This window comes from Hesperophylax consimilis, chromosome 13, assembly GCF_061612785.1.
Source record: "Hesperophylax consimilis isolate HC1 chromosome 13, BYU_Hcon_1.0, whole genome shotgun sequence".
In the NCBI taxonomy this organism is placed as follows: Eukaryota; Metazoa; Arthropoda; class Insecta; order Trichoptera; family Limnephilidae; genus Hesperophylax; species Hesperophylax consimilis.
Window position 1 is genome coordinate 19457132 of NC_142848.1, and position 17770 is coordinate 19474901.

At 37.1% G+C, this 17770-nt stretch overlaps 1 protein-coding gene across 3 annotated transcripts; it reads right to left on the reverse strand.

Annotated features, from left to right (window-relative positions):
* Positions 1-1486: 1486 nt before the first annotated feature.
* LOC149418556 (alpha-N-acetylgalactosaminidase-like) lies at positions 1487-17271 on the reverse strand. Of its 3 annotated transcripts, none has more exons than XM_089638574.1 (10): positions 17144-17271; positions 16828-16994; positions 15621-15795; positions 7954-8128; positions 6994-7088; positions 5852-6013; positions 4894-5091; positions 3632-3796; positions 2092-2179; positions 1487-1592 (listed from the first exon to the last, which is right to left on the reverse strand). In XM_089638574.1, exons 2-10 carry the CDS (start codon positions 16983-16985, stop codon positions 1558-1560), a joined length of 1251 nt encoding a protein of 416 aa, XP_089494700.1. In that variant the 5' UTR covers positions 16986-16994; positions 17144-17271; the 3' UTR covers positions 1487-1557. The 3 variants fall into 3 exon arrangements, with proteins under 3 accessions (XP_089494700.1, XP_089494701.1, XP_089494702.1); XM_089638575.1 differs by having other exon boundaries at positions 16828-17012; positions 17144-17183; XM_089638576.1 differs by lacking the exons at positions 15621-15795; positions 16828-16994; positions 17144-17271 and adding an exon at positions 9061-9141.
* Between the last annotated feature and the right edge of the window lie 499 nt (positions 17272-17770).

A 17770-nucleotide genomic window follows, 5' to 3' on the forward strand; every position in this document is an offset into this window, starting at 1 on the left:
ACTTTATGATAAATTAATCTTACCAAAAATAATTGAGGAATTTATGGAACTAATGATATTGGCCCGTGGACCTATATTTCCGAGACGCTCCAAGTTGTGCCATAAAGGCTAAAACTAGTAGTTTTATGAATAGTAGACGTCATGTCCAAAAAGTATGTTTCTGATTTTCTCTTTTTTAATAAATCAAAACCAACATTTCCCCTGAAATCCTAAGATTTGTAAGTAGGTACTTAAATATATTTTTTTTAATTACAAGCTATATATTTAGTGTGACATTTTTTTAAAATTTCAAATAAGGAATTATAAAATTTTTCATATCCAATGGGTACTTTGGGCACATGAGAAGTTAACAAAGTCCAAATAAACACAACGATTTCACACTTGAAAAAAGAACCTTTTTTGCCAACGGCCACCATCTTCAAAAGAAAACGGAACGTGCCAACAAATTAACAAACAGACCGAATGCAAAACAGTCATGTTATAACAGGACTTCGCTATGCTCAATCAATTAATGAAAGATAAACTTATTTTTAGTAAGTCTCCTGAAATTATATTTTACAATTCTTGTATTTTTAGATAGATTTTTTTATTTCCGTCGTAAACATTATTTAAGATTAACTCCATACTTAGAACTGATGATTGATGACTTTCAGACATATAATATGCTTTTTTACGACTTTTTAGATCGTTTCATTTGAAACATTTAGCGTGAAATAAAATTACCGCAATGGGTAAAAAATAAAATCATAAAAACCTTTCTTGAAAGTGTGTTCCTATATATTGACTTATTTATGTGAATACATCTTTACTGAATTATAATAAAGATGTGCTTATTTTAACATCTGTTCAACATGTGTTTAACGCGTGTTCTAGTAAAATGAATTTGTTTGATTTCATATGAGTCAATCCAAACAAACATATTACACGATATAAATTTTGCTTGGAGTATTCTATTTAGTCATTGAAATTTAGTCACTAATACAACATAATATTCTTCACATTTTTGTCTTTATTATTTATCGGAAATGGTTACTCATCATATTTTTCAGAACATTTTCTTTATCCTTTCTGTATTACGTATTTCACACTATCCAACTTTATTTTCCAATAAAAAATCATAAAATAAATTATAACATCTAAGTATATAAATAAAAATGCAAATGTTCGTTTGTTAAAAATCTTAAATCTCCAAAAGTACTTCACCGATTGCTTTGAAATTTTGACACAACGTTGCATTCGAATACGCGTGTATTTTTATATACCTGTATTATATAAATTTCATTTGTTTCCAGGTAAAAACATGCTTTTTTTTAAAACAGCGCAAACTGTTGGACACACATGCAAAACACATGAAAAACGAGGCCATCTGTTGGACATAAAAGCAACACGCGCTATCTATCTCTATCTGCACAGACTACAGCTAGTTAAAAATAAAATACAAAATATGTTTATACACTTTTATTAGACAGGTACCATTTTACAATAGCTTGTATAAAATCACTTAAAATGCTAATAACAATATATATATTATACTTAAATAAACAAATTAATATTATACTAAATCACAGCGACGACTTTGAACATCTGTACACCTAGAAAAAAATTATAGCAGCTAATTAATAATACACATAATTTCAAAAAGTAAAAATAAAACGAGGAAAAAATATGCAAGAAGTTGAGAAAACTCGGCTTTTTTCCTCATCAGCATTTTGACTGAGGTAACTGGGCATACATAGTTTTACCGGATATTTTTTCCTGCACAATCCATATAATCTATCTATTAATATAAAGAAGAATGTCTGTGGCAGGCGGCGTGGATTTGATTTGCATAAAAATCTACAGTTTTATTCCGAGGTTGATGAAATTTTGCAAACTTGACCTTCACATGAAGAGGAAGGTGACTGTCACCACCCCTTTTCCCCTTTCCACTTTTCTCGCCTGAATTTTGATACTTCTTGATGAAATTTCGCACACTTGACATTCAAAATGAGAGGAAAATTATTGTCTACATATGATATAGAAAATTCTGCATAAAGCCCGGATAACGCCGGGGACTTCAGCCAGTACAATAAATTATTTGAAAATCTTTACCTGTAGGATTAACCCTGACTGTAATATTCTTTGTGTCATCCTTGTTTTCAATTATTTTCCAACTCTTTGATGAAGGCTCAAAAAGATCCTGTAAAAAAAAACACATTTTGAATGCACTCCAACCTTCTATGGCATTGAGTGAGGGGAAGAACAGGTTGTAAGAATTTTATAGTTCAGATCTGAATACTAAACACAGTTAACCCAATTCAATCAAAGTTAGTTAGTTAGTTTAAGTTATTTCTATCTTCTTTATTTTTGTTTTTTACGAGGACAATATAGAAAGTTTTATCCACTCTAGATAACAGGTAAAGAATTTTTTTGGAAATCTTGAAAATTCAATTAGATAGGTAATATTTTTTATAAATTCTCATCACATCAATAAAGTTACCTAAGCAATTTCAAAAGCCAACTTCTAATGTTGCTTTGCCTCTGTGATGCATCATAGCATGGAAATTGTTGCAATGTCACACGCAAAGTTAAAATAAGCGCTCTTGAGGTCAGTTTTCTTCACAAAAACGGCGCTATACAAATCATCCAAATATTATTATTATTAAATCGCTAGATTGTAATTGATTGAATTCGAAAGCCATAATATACTAATAAAAATATAAACGGGAACCATTAATTGGATAACCAACACCTCTGCCATAAGTCAGTTGTCACCCCAAGTGGTTCGCTACGTTTTGTGACTTAGCAGGGGTGCTAGGGTGATTACTAACATAATATATGTGAAGGGTATTTTTTATATATTTTTTTTTAATGTGAATCCGCAGAAGAGTCCCAACTGCTCCCAACCTTCTGGAGCCAGTGAGACTATGGTATCCCTAATTGAGGTTTGTTTTGAGGCTCGTGATTTTCAAGTGGACTAGAGTGTTAATATCACAAAAAATTGCATTATGGATGTTGTTGTAGCTGAAAATTATTTTTTATTTTTTTTCGAAAATTCGTCAGTTTGGCCGTGCGCCGCCTGGATTTCCTGAAAATCTTCATACAAAATAATCAAATTTTCGAAATAAATAAAAAATCGTTTTCAGCTAAGACAACATCAATAATGCCATTTTTTGTAATATTAGCACTCTAGTACACCAAAATACCACGAGCCGCCACTGGTAGGGAGGGGAAGGAGATGGGTTAGGGGAAGGTGGGGCAGTACCTGGCCATTCAGATCTGGTCACCAAACACGGCCAAAGCCATTTAAAGCAATATTACAATTCTGAATATGGATCAAACAATAGCATCTTGTCTAACTTTTTGAAGGAAATTAAGTTGTACAAGAAAGTTCAGTGTAAGTAACAAGTACAAGAGCATAATATCTCCTTTTGCTGGAATTTCATTTTTTATTAGATACCATCCAGTTCTTTTTTTGCAATATGCACTTACCACTTTATCAAATAAAAAAATGGTTAAAATACGTGCATTAACCTAGAAATCGCAGACAGAAAAAATTGCAAATTTCATAAGTACATGTTCACTGTTTAAGTTTTTTACTGCGGCAAACAAATGAAAATAATTTCAGAATTCAAATTGGCAAAAAACTTACTGTAATTTTGTAATCAGCGGCATCCACTATTCCCAGGTCTTTGAAGTTCAATGACACATCCTTGGGAGCTCCGTCGTCATTGAGGTTCACCACTGCAAAAACTGCAGATGGCTGTCCGGATACCAACGGCACCACATCTCTGCGCCAAACTTCAATATTCTTCAGCTGAAAATATCAAGTGCAGTGTCTAAGACAATATTTGAAATTTCCTACTACCATCATGGAAAGCAGATGATGTTGCTTGTGCAATGATGTAGGACTTAGCTAGCCAAGGAATTGAACCCACAACGCCTGGGTAGGTAATCAACGCATTTGTCAACTCAGCTACCGACTGGTTCCATCGTCCAATTGATTTAAAAAAAGGTTTATTTCATTTTAATGTTTTTACTGCCGGTCAGTGGCTGAGATGGCATCGCGTCTGGTTCCTACACAGGCGTCGTGAGCTCATTTCCTCGGCTGGCTCTTCCATGACACAAGCAACATTTTCCACTTACTGAGATAATACAGGATTTTCCAATAAGAGGAGTTATTTTGATATTCAATCGTATAAGATCAATGGTTTCGTTGCTTGTGTGGCACGTAACGCCGTCTTGTTGAAAGTAAACGTTGTCCAGATCAATACCATCCAATTCCGGCGATAAAAAATCATTCATCATCTCTCGATAGCGCAATCCATTCACTGTAACTGTTGCTCCAGCCTCATTTTCGAAAAAGTAAGGTCCAATGACTCCGACGGACCATAAACCGCACCAAACAGTCACGCGTTGAGGATAGAGAGGCTTTTCAACAATAATTCCTGGGTTTTCTTAGCCCCAGATGCCACAATTTTGCTTGTTGACGAAGCCATCGAGGTGGAAATGGGCCTCATCACTCAAGATGATTTGCATTTGATTCACTCAAGTGAATTTCAATCATTTCAATGCGTTGTTGGAGCGTGTATCGTTCCATTTTTATTAATGGCGTAGTTTCTACTTGTCAAATGTCAAAAAATGACAGCTTCAAAAGTAACATCTACCGAAATAGCGGGCTATTCAAAATAACACCTCTTATGGGAAAACCCGAGAAGGAGATTTTTAAAAATTGTCCGGTTATTCGTAATGTGGGAATGTTTGTCTTTCTTTAAAAAAAAAATATCTATCAAGTCGAAATTAAAAAGCAACTGAAATACCGGCCCTAAGCTTAGGTGACGAGATGATTTGAAGGCAACATAATGGTTAGGTTAGGTTAGGTTACATTATCATATAACTTCTTGAAAATGTTACCTTGGACAGCATGATGCCCGCTTTAGCCAGTGAATCTTGATTGACTGCAATGATATCTTTGTTGAGAATAATCTCTTTCATTTCCGGTTTGATATTCTTTAGGTCTGTAGAGATGAGTAGAGGAGCAGCCAATATTGCCCAAATTGCCATCTGCACCTTACTTTGGTCATAGCTCAATCCATAATTACCGATGATGAGCTATAAGTAAATAAATTACATTATTTTTACACTTGGTACAATGTGAAAATTTGATATTTTATTAGGAAGAAGCAGCGAATTAAATTAAAGCGATAAATGGTGTTTTTGGTGATTAAAAAAAATATTTTTTGTCGCTATAATCTTGTATTGACAGATCGTAGAACGAACATGACACACTCTACTGTAGAAACATGTGCCATGTTGAGTTTCAATCAATAATACAATAAACATGTTTCAAGTGATTTTACTAATTTAATTGTTTTTCCCCTCTTGTTTTTCGACTCTCATTCCTTGACATTATCCTATTTAGCTATAAACGCTATGGAAACGCAAAATTATGGCTATAAAAGCTATTTTTTCAATAATTAATGTTACATTTCTTAAAAATTAAAGCTATGAATGGGTGTCTCTAATCATAGGCAAAGTGCATATTAGAGCGTTTTTGGTCGTCAGTGCATGTTTTATTCTTTTCCCCTTTATTAATGAATTTTAGCCAGAAAATGTACAAAATATAAGTTGCTCAAATTAGAAATTGTCGATGAAATAAAAAATTTCCCCAAAAAAGGCTGGTTCCAAGAGGCATATATTTTGCTATTTTAGTCCATATTTTTCCATTTTTATTGCATATTACAATCCGTTGTCTAATTATTATAATATAAACAAATGTATTTTTTTAATTTAAGGGCCATCTTTAGACATTGTAATATGTATCTACATATTATCGTAATATCAAATAGTAAAATATTAAGCAGTTAATAACCATATCTGGATCATTCCAGTGTCCAGGACCAGCCAGAGTGGCGAGGCTGTGAGAATTGGCTCCGAAGTAGTCAGTTATTAACTTGACACTGCTCCACGAATCCTGGATGTCGTAATAGTTGCGCCACATGTTGCAGTGCTCCATTATGGAAGTCCAGTTTGGCTGAAATAATCAGTTCAGAGATATTTATTTTAAAGTAATAACTTCATTAATGTTATTAATATATTTTATTGTGACTGCAAACAGCCACTATGAGGAAGCGAGCACTTCAGCAATTAAAGGATTAGAGAATATATTGTGATTGATGTGTTTAAAGATATAATCATCATCACGGCACTACATCTCAGGATGGGATTTGGCCTCTTCCACAAATGCTGTCCACTGTCTGCGGTCCCTCGCGATTCGGCTCCAGTCCTCAGTCCTTCCTGGCCTGCACCAATCCTCTTCCTCGCAGACTATCCACCTATTCTTCGGTCTGCCTCTGGGTCGCTTCAACTGGGGCACCTACATTTCATCTGGCATTCTTTCAACATGCGCAATGTCCAGCCTATTACAGCATACATAATCTTACAATTATCTCATAATCAATTAGATTTTCGAGTTTACCAATTGGTAAGAGATGAGATTGTTGTTGGTTCGTTGTTCGTGGTTCATTTTGATTCTGTACAATCCATTTTCTAGCGAAGGTTCAAAGTATTTTTATTAAATATGTGTAGATAATATAAATATTACACTACTTGCTGTACCCCGCCATGCCCTTGAGGTGTTTTCAGCGCCCTTGAGGTGTTTTTGCACAAAAACGGCGCTATACAAGTCATCCAAGTATTATATATTATATTATACGTTATATATTATACTATACATTTATTATTATTATTATGCATTGTGGCTCAGTCTGTCTATGCAGATAGCGCGTGTTGATTTTACGTCCAACTGATGGCGCTGTTTTAAAAAAAAAGCATGTTTGTCCAACAGATAGCGCTGTTTTTCAATAAAACCATGTTTTTGACTATCACAGGTGACATCTATATAAAAACACACACATATTCTAATGCAATGTTGCATCTAAATTTTAACATTCGAAGAAGAACTTTCGATTTAAGATTTTGAACAAACAAACATTTTTATTTATATAGAAATACCTGCATGCCTTCCAAATCTTGATAAACTGGCCAACTGCAAGAATAAAGCATTGGCCTTCCAGTGAGATTCAGGTAATTGCCAAACTCTGGATATCCTGAAACAAATTATTTAAAAAATCATGCATCAATGTTTCGGAGTCTCTAAACAATTGTTGAAGTGAGCACACATTTATTTCTGCATTCAAAATTGCATGTTTAAGGAGAGTTTAGTTAGAAAGACCGTGGAGTTGGTTAAAAAACAGTAAAAACTCAGTAATATAAGCAATCCTGGGAGAATCTAAGACAAAAATGGGCTTTTACCATTGTGGAATTAACATTTCAGGCTACAATTCTGTTAGATAGATTACACACCATTGGTTACTCTTATGCTATGTTAGCTAATGTTTTTAAAATTCCTCTATTGAAGTATAAAGCTATACTAATTTAATATTTGAGCAGTGCATATTTTACATCATATATTTGCACAAGGTCACTTGCATAACAGGTTTTTTGTTTTTGTTTCTTCTTCATTTCTTTCACTAACTTTGTACTAATGTATATTATTTTTTCTTTTGTCTTGTTTACTTATACAAGCCTGTATTTTTTTATTTCCTCTTTCTAAAATGTACCATGACTGCCAATAACTATCATGTATGTAAATGGCACTGAAGTTGGCACAAATGGCCCCGGATAAATTACCCTCGGGAAAATGCAGTTTTGATAACCAACTTCTGAGAACCCTGTTAAAAAAAGAATGATGAAATGATTTATAACTTTTAATTTTAACTTTCACCGATGGTTTCATTGTCAAAAAGAGAACTGAGCACAACCGTTATGCTATAAACATGGAGAAACGATTATTGAGAAATATGATAACTACCCAGGAATCAGCTCAATCTTCATTCTTCGAGAAGACCTAAATCTTCTCTTAAGCATGTTTAAAAATTATATAAATATAATATTTATGTACATATGTATTACCTTCGTCCATCAATTCTAGTTCAACATTGCAACCGTCCAGCTTAACATAGTCAGCTCCCCATTCGGCAAACGTGTTAGCATCTATCTCCAAGCTGCCAAGGATGCCAGGATATCCCTCACAGGTGGCAGTTCCATAGTCTTGGTAAATTCCAAACTTCAGTCCTTTGTCATGCAGCTACAAATATTAAAAAAATAAAGATGTTGTAAAACGCTTTCATTGCAATTGATTTCAATTTGAAGTTTATTAAAATAATGTGTGTACCTAACACCTAACTTTTATGACAGTACCTACATTAAAATAAAATACTTTGTAGCCCAAGGTTTTTAATTCAGGATATTGTATCTTTTTTTATACGGGTGGTTCACAAGCCAAGTGAATCAAGTCTCAAAATATAGTATTTGAGATCACTGCACGAAAGATGTGCGAAAAGCTTTAATTTATTAACGGCAATAGTTAACCAAATTCTCAGTTGACTAGTTTCACCATTTCACCATGGATGGAAGTGATTGTTTGGAGCGGCCACGACAATTAAATTTCCTTCCGTGCGACAATATAGAGAAAATCAGGATCCAAGTCCATACAATTTACAATTTTAGCAGAAAATGGTTTTGTAAATACCCCAATTGGGGTTGCAACAGTCCCACTGGCTTCACACGGTTCGGAGCAGTTGGGACTCTTTTGCGGTATTCTTATAAATAATTCAGTACAACCCAAAGTGTCGTGGCCGAAGGCCGTGTTCGTTGATGAATGAATAGGATTTTTATGAAATTAACTATAATATGATAATTATTTTATGAAAATACATTGAATGTATATAGAATTTACATTGAATGTAATAATTTTTTAAATGGCATTAAAGTGATAAAATGACACAAATACCAAACAGATCAAAATTACTTTATTAAAAAATTGCAATTATTTTGCACATTAAGGGCAATATATTAGGAACTTTTTATTAATTTTATCAACAAAATATATTTCCACTGAAATTTTCCATTTCAACCAGATGGGGTACAAATTTATCTATGTAGATAATTTCTCTTCTTACATCAATTTCATGCGTAGATTCAGCTAAGCTGTATAAACGCATATAAAGATGTACTCACATAATCACCGACGAACTTCATTCCATTGGGGAATCTTATCCTGTCAGAGACCAGCCTCTCTTGCGAATCTCTCTCCATCTCCAACCAAGAGTCATTAATTCCCACATATTCATGCGTAGATTCAGCTGAGCTGTATATACGCATGTAAAGATGTACTCACATAATCACCGACGAACTTCATTCCATTGGGGAATCTTATCCTGTCAGAGACCAGCCTCTCTTGCGAATCTCTCTCCATCTCCAACCAAGAGTCATTAATTCCCACATATTCATGCGTAGATTCAGCTGAGCTGTATATACGCATGTAAAGATGTACTCACATAATCACCGACGAACTTCATTCCATTGGGGAATCTTATCCTGTCAGAGACCAGCCTCTCTTGCGAATCTCTCTCCATCTCCAACCAAGAGTCATTAATTCCCACATATTCATGCGTAGATTCAGCTGAGCTGTATATACGCATGTAAAGATGTACTCACATAATCACCGACGAACTTCATTCCATTGGGGAATCTTATCCTGTCAGAGACCAGCCTCTCTTGCGAATCTCTCTCCATCTCCAACCAAGAGTCATTAATTCCCACATATTCATGCGTAGATTCAGCTGAGCTGTATATACGCATGTAAAGATGTACTCACATAATCACCGACGAACTTCATTCCATTGGGGAATCTTATCCTGTCAGAGACCAGCCTCTCTCTCGAATCTCTCTCCATCTCCAACCAAGAGTCATTAATTCCCACATATTCATGCGTAGATTCAGCTGAGCTGTATATACGCATGTAAAGATGTACTCACATAATCACCGACGAACTTCATTCCATTGGGGAATCTTATCCTGTCAGAGACCAGCCTCTCTTGCGAATCTCTCTCCATCTCCAACCAAGAGTCATTAATTCCCACATATTCATGCGTAGATTCAGCTGAGCTGTATATACGCATGTAAAGATGTACTCACATAATCACCGACGAACTTCATTCCATTGGGGAATCTTATCCTGTCAGAGACCAGCCTCTCTTGCGAATCTCTCTCCATCTCCAACCAAGAGTCATTAATTCCCACATATTCATGCGTAGATTCAGCTGAGCTGTATATACGCATGTAAAGATGTACTCACATAATCACCGACGAACTTCATTCCATTGGGGAATCTTATCCTGTCAGAGACCAGCCTCTCTTGCGAATCTCTCTCCATCTCCAACCAAGAGTCATTAATTCCCACATATTCATGCGTAGATTCAGCTGAGCTGTATATACGCATGTAAAGATGTACTCACATAATCACCGACGAACTTCATTCCATTGGGGAATCTTATCCTGTCAGAGACCAGCCTCTCTTGCGAATCTCTCTCCATCTCCAACCAAGAGTCATTAATTCCCACATATTCATGCGTAGATTCAGCTGAGCTGTATATACGCATGTAAAGATGTACTCACATAATCACCGACGAACTTCATTCCATTGGGGAATCTTATCCTGTCAGAGACCAGCCTCTCTTGCGAATCTCTCTCCATCTCCAACCAAGAGTCATTAATTCCCACATATTCATGCGTAGATTCAGCTGAGCTGTATATACGCATGTAAAGATGTACTCACATAATCACCGACGAACTTCATTCCATTGGGGAATCTTATCCTGTCAGAGACCAGCCTCTCTTGCGAATCTCTCTCCATCTCCAACCAAGAGTCATTAATTCCCACATATTCATGCGTAGATTCAGCTGAGCTGTATATACGCATGTAAAGATGTACTCACATAATCACCGACGAACTTCATTCCATTGGGGAATCTTATCCTGTCAGAGACCAGCCTCTCTTGCGAATCTCTCTCCATCTCCAACCAAGAGTCATTAATTCCCACATATTCATGCGTAGATTCAGCTGAGCTGTATATACGCATGTAAAGATGTACTCACATAATCACCGACGAACTTCATTCCATTGGGGAATCTTATCCTGTCAGAGACCAGCCTCTCTTGCGAATCTCTCTCCATCTCCAACCAAGAGTCATTAATTCCCACATATTCATGCGTAGATTCAGCTGAGCTGTATATACGCATGTAAAGATGTACTCACATAATCACCGACGAACTTCATTCCATTGGGGAATCTTATCCTGTCAGAGACCAGCCTCTCTTGCGAATCTCTCTCCATCTCCAACCAAGAGTCATTAATTCCCACATATTCATGCGTAGATTCAGCTGAGCTGTATATACGCATGTAAAGATGTACTCACATAATCACCGACGAACTTCATTCCATTGGGGAATCTTATCCTGTCAGAGACCAGCCTCTCTTGCGAATCTCTCTCCATCTCCAACCAAGAGTCATTAATTCCCACATATTCATGCGTAGATTCAGCTGAGCTGTATATACGCATGTAAAGATGTACTCACATAATCACCGACGAACTTCATTCCATTGGGGAATCTTATCCTGTCAGAGACCAGCCTCTCTTGCGAATCTCTCTCCATCTCCAACCAAGAGTCATTAATTCCCACATATTCATGCGTAGATTCAGCTGAGCTGTATATACGCATGTAAAGATGTACTCACATAATCACCGACGAACTTCATTCCATTGGGGAATCTTATCCTGTCAGAGACCAGCCTCTCTTGCGAATCTCTCTCCATCTCCAACCAAGAGTCATTAATTCCCACATATTCATGCGTAGATTCAGCTGAGCTGTATATACGCATGTAAAGATGTACTCACATAATCACCGACGAACTTCATTCCATTGGGGAATCTTATCCTGTCAGAGACCAGCCTCTCTTGCGAATCTCTCTCCATCTCCAACCAAGAGTCATTAATTCCCACATATTCATGCGTAGATTCAGCTGAGCTGTATATACGCATGTAAAGATGTACTCACATAATCACCGACGAACTTCATTCCATTGGGGAATCTTATCCTGTCAGAGACCAGCCTCTCTTGCGAATCTCTCTCCATCTCCAACCAAGAGTCATTAATTCCCACATATTCATGCGTAGATTCAGCTGAGCTGTATATACGCATGTAAAGATGTACTCACATAATCACCGACGAACTTCATTCCATTGGGGAATCTTATCCTGTCAGAGACCAGCCTCTCTTGCGAATCTCTCTCCATCTCCAACCAAGAGTCATTAATTCCCACATATTCATGCGTAGATTCAGCTGAGCTGTATATACGCATGTAAAGATGTACTCACATAATCACCGACGAACTTCATTCCATTGGGGAATCTTATCCTGTCAGAGACCAGCCTCTCTTGCGAATCTCTCTCCATCTCCAACCAAGAGTCATTAATTCCCACATATTCATGCGTAGATTCAGCTGAGCTGTATATACGCATGTAAAGATGTACTCACATAATCACCGACGAACTTCATTCCATTGGGGAATCTTATCCTGTCAGAGACCAGCCTCTCTTGCGAATCTCTCTCCATCTCCAACCAAGAGTCATTAATTCCCACATATTCATGCGTAGATTCAGCTGAGCTGTATATACGCATGTAAAGATGTACTCACATAATCACCGACGAACTTCATTCCATTGGGGAATCTTATCCTGTCAGAGACCAGCCTCTCTTGCGAATCTCTCTCCATCTCCAACCAAGAGTCATTAATTCCCACATATTCATGCGTAGATTCAGCTGAGCTGTATATACGCATGTAAAGATGTACTCACATAATCACCGACGAACTTCATTCCATTGGGGAATCTTATCCTGTCAGAGACCAGCCTCTCTTGCGAATCTCTCTCCATCTCCAACCAAGATTCATTAATTCCCACATATTCATGCGTAGATTCAGCTGAGCTGTATAAACGCATGTAAAGATGTACTCACATAATCACCGACGAACTTCATTCCATTGGGGAATCTTATCCTGTCAGAGACCAGCCTCTCTTGCGAATCTCTCTCCATCTCCAACCAAGATTCATTAATTCCCACATATTCATGCGTAGATTCAGCTGAGCTGTATAAACGCATGTAAAGATGTACTCACATAATCACCGACGAACTTCATTCCATTGGGGAATCTTATCCTGTCAGAGACCAGCCTCTCTTGCGAATCTCTCTCCATCTCCAACCAAGATTCATTAATTCCCACATATTCATGCGTAGATTCAGCTGAGCTGTATAAACGCATGTAAAGATGTACTCACATAATCACCGACGAACTTCATTCCATTGGGGAATCTTATCCTGTCAGAGACCAGCCTCTCTTGCGAATCTCTCTCCATCTCCAACCAAGATTCATTAATTCCCACATATTCATGCGTAGATTCAGCTGAGCTGTATAAACGCATGTAAAGATGTACTCACATAATCACCGACGAACTTCATTCCATTGGGGAATCTTATCCTGTCAGAGACCAGCCTCTCTTGCGAATCTCTCTCCATCTCCAACCAAGATTCATTAATTCCCACATATTCATGCGTAGATTCAGCTGAGCTGTATAAACGCATGTAAAGATGTACTCACATAATCACCGACGAACTTCATTCCATTGGGGAATCTTATCCTGTCAGAGACCAGCCTCTCTTGCGAATCTCTCTCCATCTCCAACCAAGATTCATTAATTCCCACATATTCATGCGTAGATTCAGCTGAGCTGTATAAACGCATGTAAAGATGTACTCACATAATCACCGACGAACTTCATTCCATTGGGGAATCTTATCCTGTCAGAGACCAGCCTCTCTTGCGAATCTCTCTCCATCTCCAACCAAGATTCATTAATTCCCACATATTCATGCGTAGATTCAGCTGAGCTGTATAAACGCATGTAAAGATGTACTCACATAATCACCGACGAACTTCATTCCATTGGGGAATCTTATCCTGTCAGAGACCAGCCTCTCTTGCGAATCTCTCTCCATCTCCAACCAAGATTCATTAATTCCCACATATTCATGCGTAGATTCAGCTGAGCTGTATAAACGCATGTAAAGATGTACTCACATAATCACCGACGAACTTCATTCCATTGGGGAATCTTATCCTGTCAGAGACCAGCCTCTCTTGCGAATCTCTCTCCATCTCCAACCAAGATTCATTAATTCCCACATATTCATGCGTAGATTCAGCTGAGCTGTATAAACGCATGTAAAGATGTACTCACATAATCACCGACGAACTTCATTCCATTGGGGAATCTTATCCTGTCAGAGACCAGCCTCTCTTGCGAATCTCTCTCCATCTCCAACCAAGATTCATTAATTCCCACATATTCATGCGTAGATTCAGCTGAGCTGTATAAACGCATGTAAAGATGTACTCACATAATCACCGACGAACTTCATTCCATTGGGGAATCTTATCCTGTCAGAGACCAGCCTCTCTTGCGAATCTCTCTCCATCTCCAACCAAGATTCATTAATTCCCACATATTCATGCGTAGATTCAGCTGAGCTGTATAAACGCATGTAAAGATGTACTCACATAATCACCGACGAACTTCATTCCATTGGGGAATCTTATCCTGTCAGAGACCAGCCTCTCTTGCGAATCTCTCTCCATCTCCAACCAAGATTCATTAATTCCCACATATTCATGCGTAGATTCAGCTGAGCTGTATAAACGCATGTAAAGATGTACTCACATAATCACCGACGAACTTCATTCCATTGGGGAATCTTATCCTGTCAGAGACCAGCCTCTCTTGCGAATCTCTCTCCATCTCCAACCAAGATTCATTAATTCCCACATATTCATGCGTAGATTCAGCTGAGCTGTATAAACGCATGTAAAGATGTACTCACATAATCACCGACGAACTTCATTCCATTGGGGAATCTTATCCTGTCAGAGACCAGCCTCTCTTGCGAATCTCTCTCCATCTCCAACCAAGATTCATTAATTCCCACATATTCATGCGTAGATTCAGCTGAGCTGTATAAACGCATGTAAAGATGTACTCACATAATCACCGACGAACTTCATTCCATTGGGGAATCTTATCCTGTCAGAGACCAGCCTCTCTTGCGAATCTCTCTCCATCTCCAACCAAGATTCATTAATTCCCACATATTCATGCGTAGATTCAGCTGAGCTGTATAAACGCATGTAAAGATGTACTCACATAATCACCGACGAACTTCATTCCATTGGGGAATCTTATCCTGTCAGAGACCAGCCTCTCTTGCGAATCTCTCTCCATCTCCAACCAAGATTCATTAATTCCCACATATTCATGCGTAGATTCAGCTGAGCTGTATAAACGCATGTAAAGATGTACTCACATAATCACCGACGAACTTCATTCCATTGGGGAATCTTATCCTGTCAGAGACCAGCCTCTCTTGCGAATCTCTCTCCATCTCCAACCAAGATTCATTAATTCCCACATATTCATGCGTAGATTCAGCTGAGCTGTATAAACGCATGTAAAGATGTACTCACATAATCACCGACGAACTTCATTCCATTGGGGAATCTTATCCTGTCAGAGACCAGCCTCTCTTGCGAATCTCTCTCCATCTCCAACCAAGATTCATTAATTCCCACATATTCATGCGTAGATTCAGCTGAGCTGTATAAACGCATGTAAAGATGTACTCACATAATCACCGACGAACTTCATTCCATTGGGGAATCTTATCCTGTCAGAGACCAGCCTTCCTTGCGAATCTCTCTCCATCTCCAACCAGCAATCGTCAATTCCCACATATTCATATCCAGCAGCCAAATATCCTTCAGAAACCATCAGATCGGCTGTTTTCAGAATTAGCTTTTCACTGCGATAAAAAATTAGCGTTGGTTACAATTTGCGTGTAATTGCGATTAGTAAAAAAAAAAAAATTTGAAGCTTTTTTTATTTTGGAATAACTTGAATCTGAAATTGTAATATTTAATTTTTGATGATATAATATTATGAATTTTTAAAAGAAATTTTGAAACAGAAATATCAAAAAAAGATTTGGTCGCATCTAAGACAAAGGTCCAGGGTCCAAGTCCTAGATGCGACCATATCTTTATCTCTTTCAAATTTTCATGCAAAAGTCGCTGATATTATCTTCAATAATTAAATATTACAATTTGTGGTTTTACTCATAAAGTTTTCCCAAAAATAAAAACATTATTCATCCTAAACTTCATCCGAAAAAGTCAAAAGATGTCACACATTAAAATAAAAATAGGATATATTTATTTAAGACACTATCTAGATTGCATTTTGTTTGAGTTGAATCTTGTGATCATACAGTAAGATAGCAGACAATAAATATGTGCGGTGATAAAATGAAGATAATGGTCTGCAAGGCGAAGGTCCAGGGTTTAAGTACTAGATGTGACTGTACCTTTTCTGATTTCCTGATTCAAATTTTATTAAAAATATATATTTGATGCATTTTCATTTTCCCAAACAGCGAGGATTCAATATAAGCTTCGTAATAATTATTGTCATAAGATTATCAGCTTATTGAAGCAGTCACATAAATTAATAATTAATATGAAATTCTGGGTGATATTAAATTTCTGGGTGCTATTAGATTTCTGGGTGCTATTAAATTTCTATGTGCTATTAAATTTCTGGGTGCTATTAAATTTCTATGTGCTATTAAATGTCTGGGTGCTATTAAATTTCTGGGTGCTATTAAATTCTGCATGCTATCACATTCCAAGTTATATTACAGAGGTCATATATGTCAACTGTCAACAGAAAACTCCAGAGGGAGTGGGGCCTTGTTGATGTGATGAATCCCCGACCCAAACGGGGCAATGGAAAGATGATGGATGTAGTTTGTATAGCCAATAAGATGTTTGTTTACCTTATGCATTCATCAGGCCTGGTGTCACAGTCAATAATACACCTGTACCTCTCCCAAGTCAGCCAGCCCATGGGAGGAGTGAGGGCAATACCATTATCCAAACCAACGGCAACATTTACCAACACAAATATTAGTGATATTGAGACAACGACCCTCATCGTGAATTCCTGAAAAACAAAATGTAACTAACAATGTTACAACAAACTTCTTAAATTATGTATTTAATTAAATTCACATGATTCTATTGTGCAAAACAAACTCTCATTATGAAATTTATAACTAGCAATTTCTAAAAACATTACTTGTATTCACTCACTGTATTATCACTGAAAAATTAATTGGATAAAATTTGTCACAAAAGTGACTAAATTTGCTGAAAAAATCAAATACAATGATTGTAGGTTTATTAATTGGTTCGTTTTATAGCCGTTGTTACCTCAATATTACTTGGTGATAAAGGCAACATGTCACTGGGTGCTTACAGATAATGTATCTGTAACAAAAGGTGTACCTACTAACAACAGGGCGCTCAAATTATCAGCCAAGAGGTATTGAATTCTTCTTTTGACCTAAATAAATAATACATATTATTATTCTACCAAAGTTAAAAGCTAGTTGTGTTTTGTGTAATACATAAACTAATTATACATATATAAGATATATATATATATATTATGAGTTACCAGGGCTGGCCATGAGCCAAACGGCGCCTGGCACTAGTAAAAACCTTAACGCTGCTGTGTTAGGTTATTATCAGCACCTTGGCTCCTTGTCCAGTCGGCGCCAGGAGCGGACTGCTCCAATTGGGGCTGCACAGGACCGGCCTTGTGAGTTAGTGATTCCCAAAGTGGGCAGTTCTGATTTCGGTTCCCGGTAGACTTCAATTGATTTATATTAGGCATTTTCTCTAGCCTGTTTTTCGAAAATGCTTTATTGGCATTCC

What these genes read in the sequence shown, in the direction of transcription:
- LOC149418556 (XM_089638574.1), bottom strand. Translation starts at nt 16,985, where the DNA reads ATGAGGGTCGTTGTCTCAATATCACTAATATTTGTGTTGGTAAATGTT. An exon ending in ACTAGAATTGATGGACGAAG is followed by an intron (nt 7,089 to 7,953) that starts GTAATACATATG and finishes AATTTGTTTCAG; the next exon opens with GATATCCAGAGTTTGGCAAT. An exon ending in CCGCTGATTACAAAATTACA is followed by an intron (nt 2,180 to 3,631) that starts GTAAGTTTTTTG and finishes TTTTTTTTACAG; the next exon opens with GATCTTTTTGAGCCTTCATC.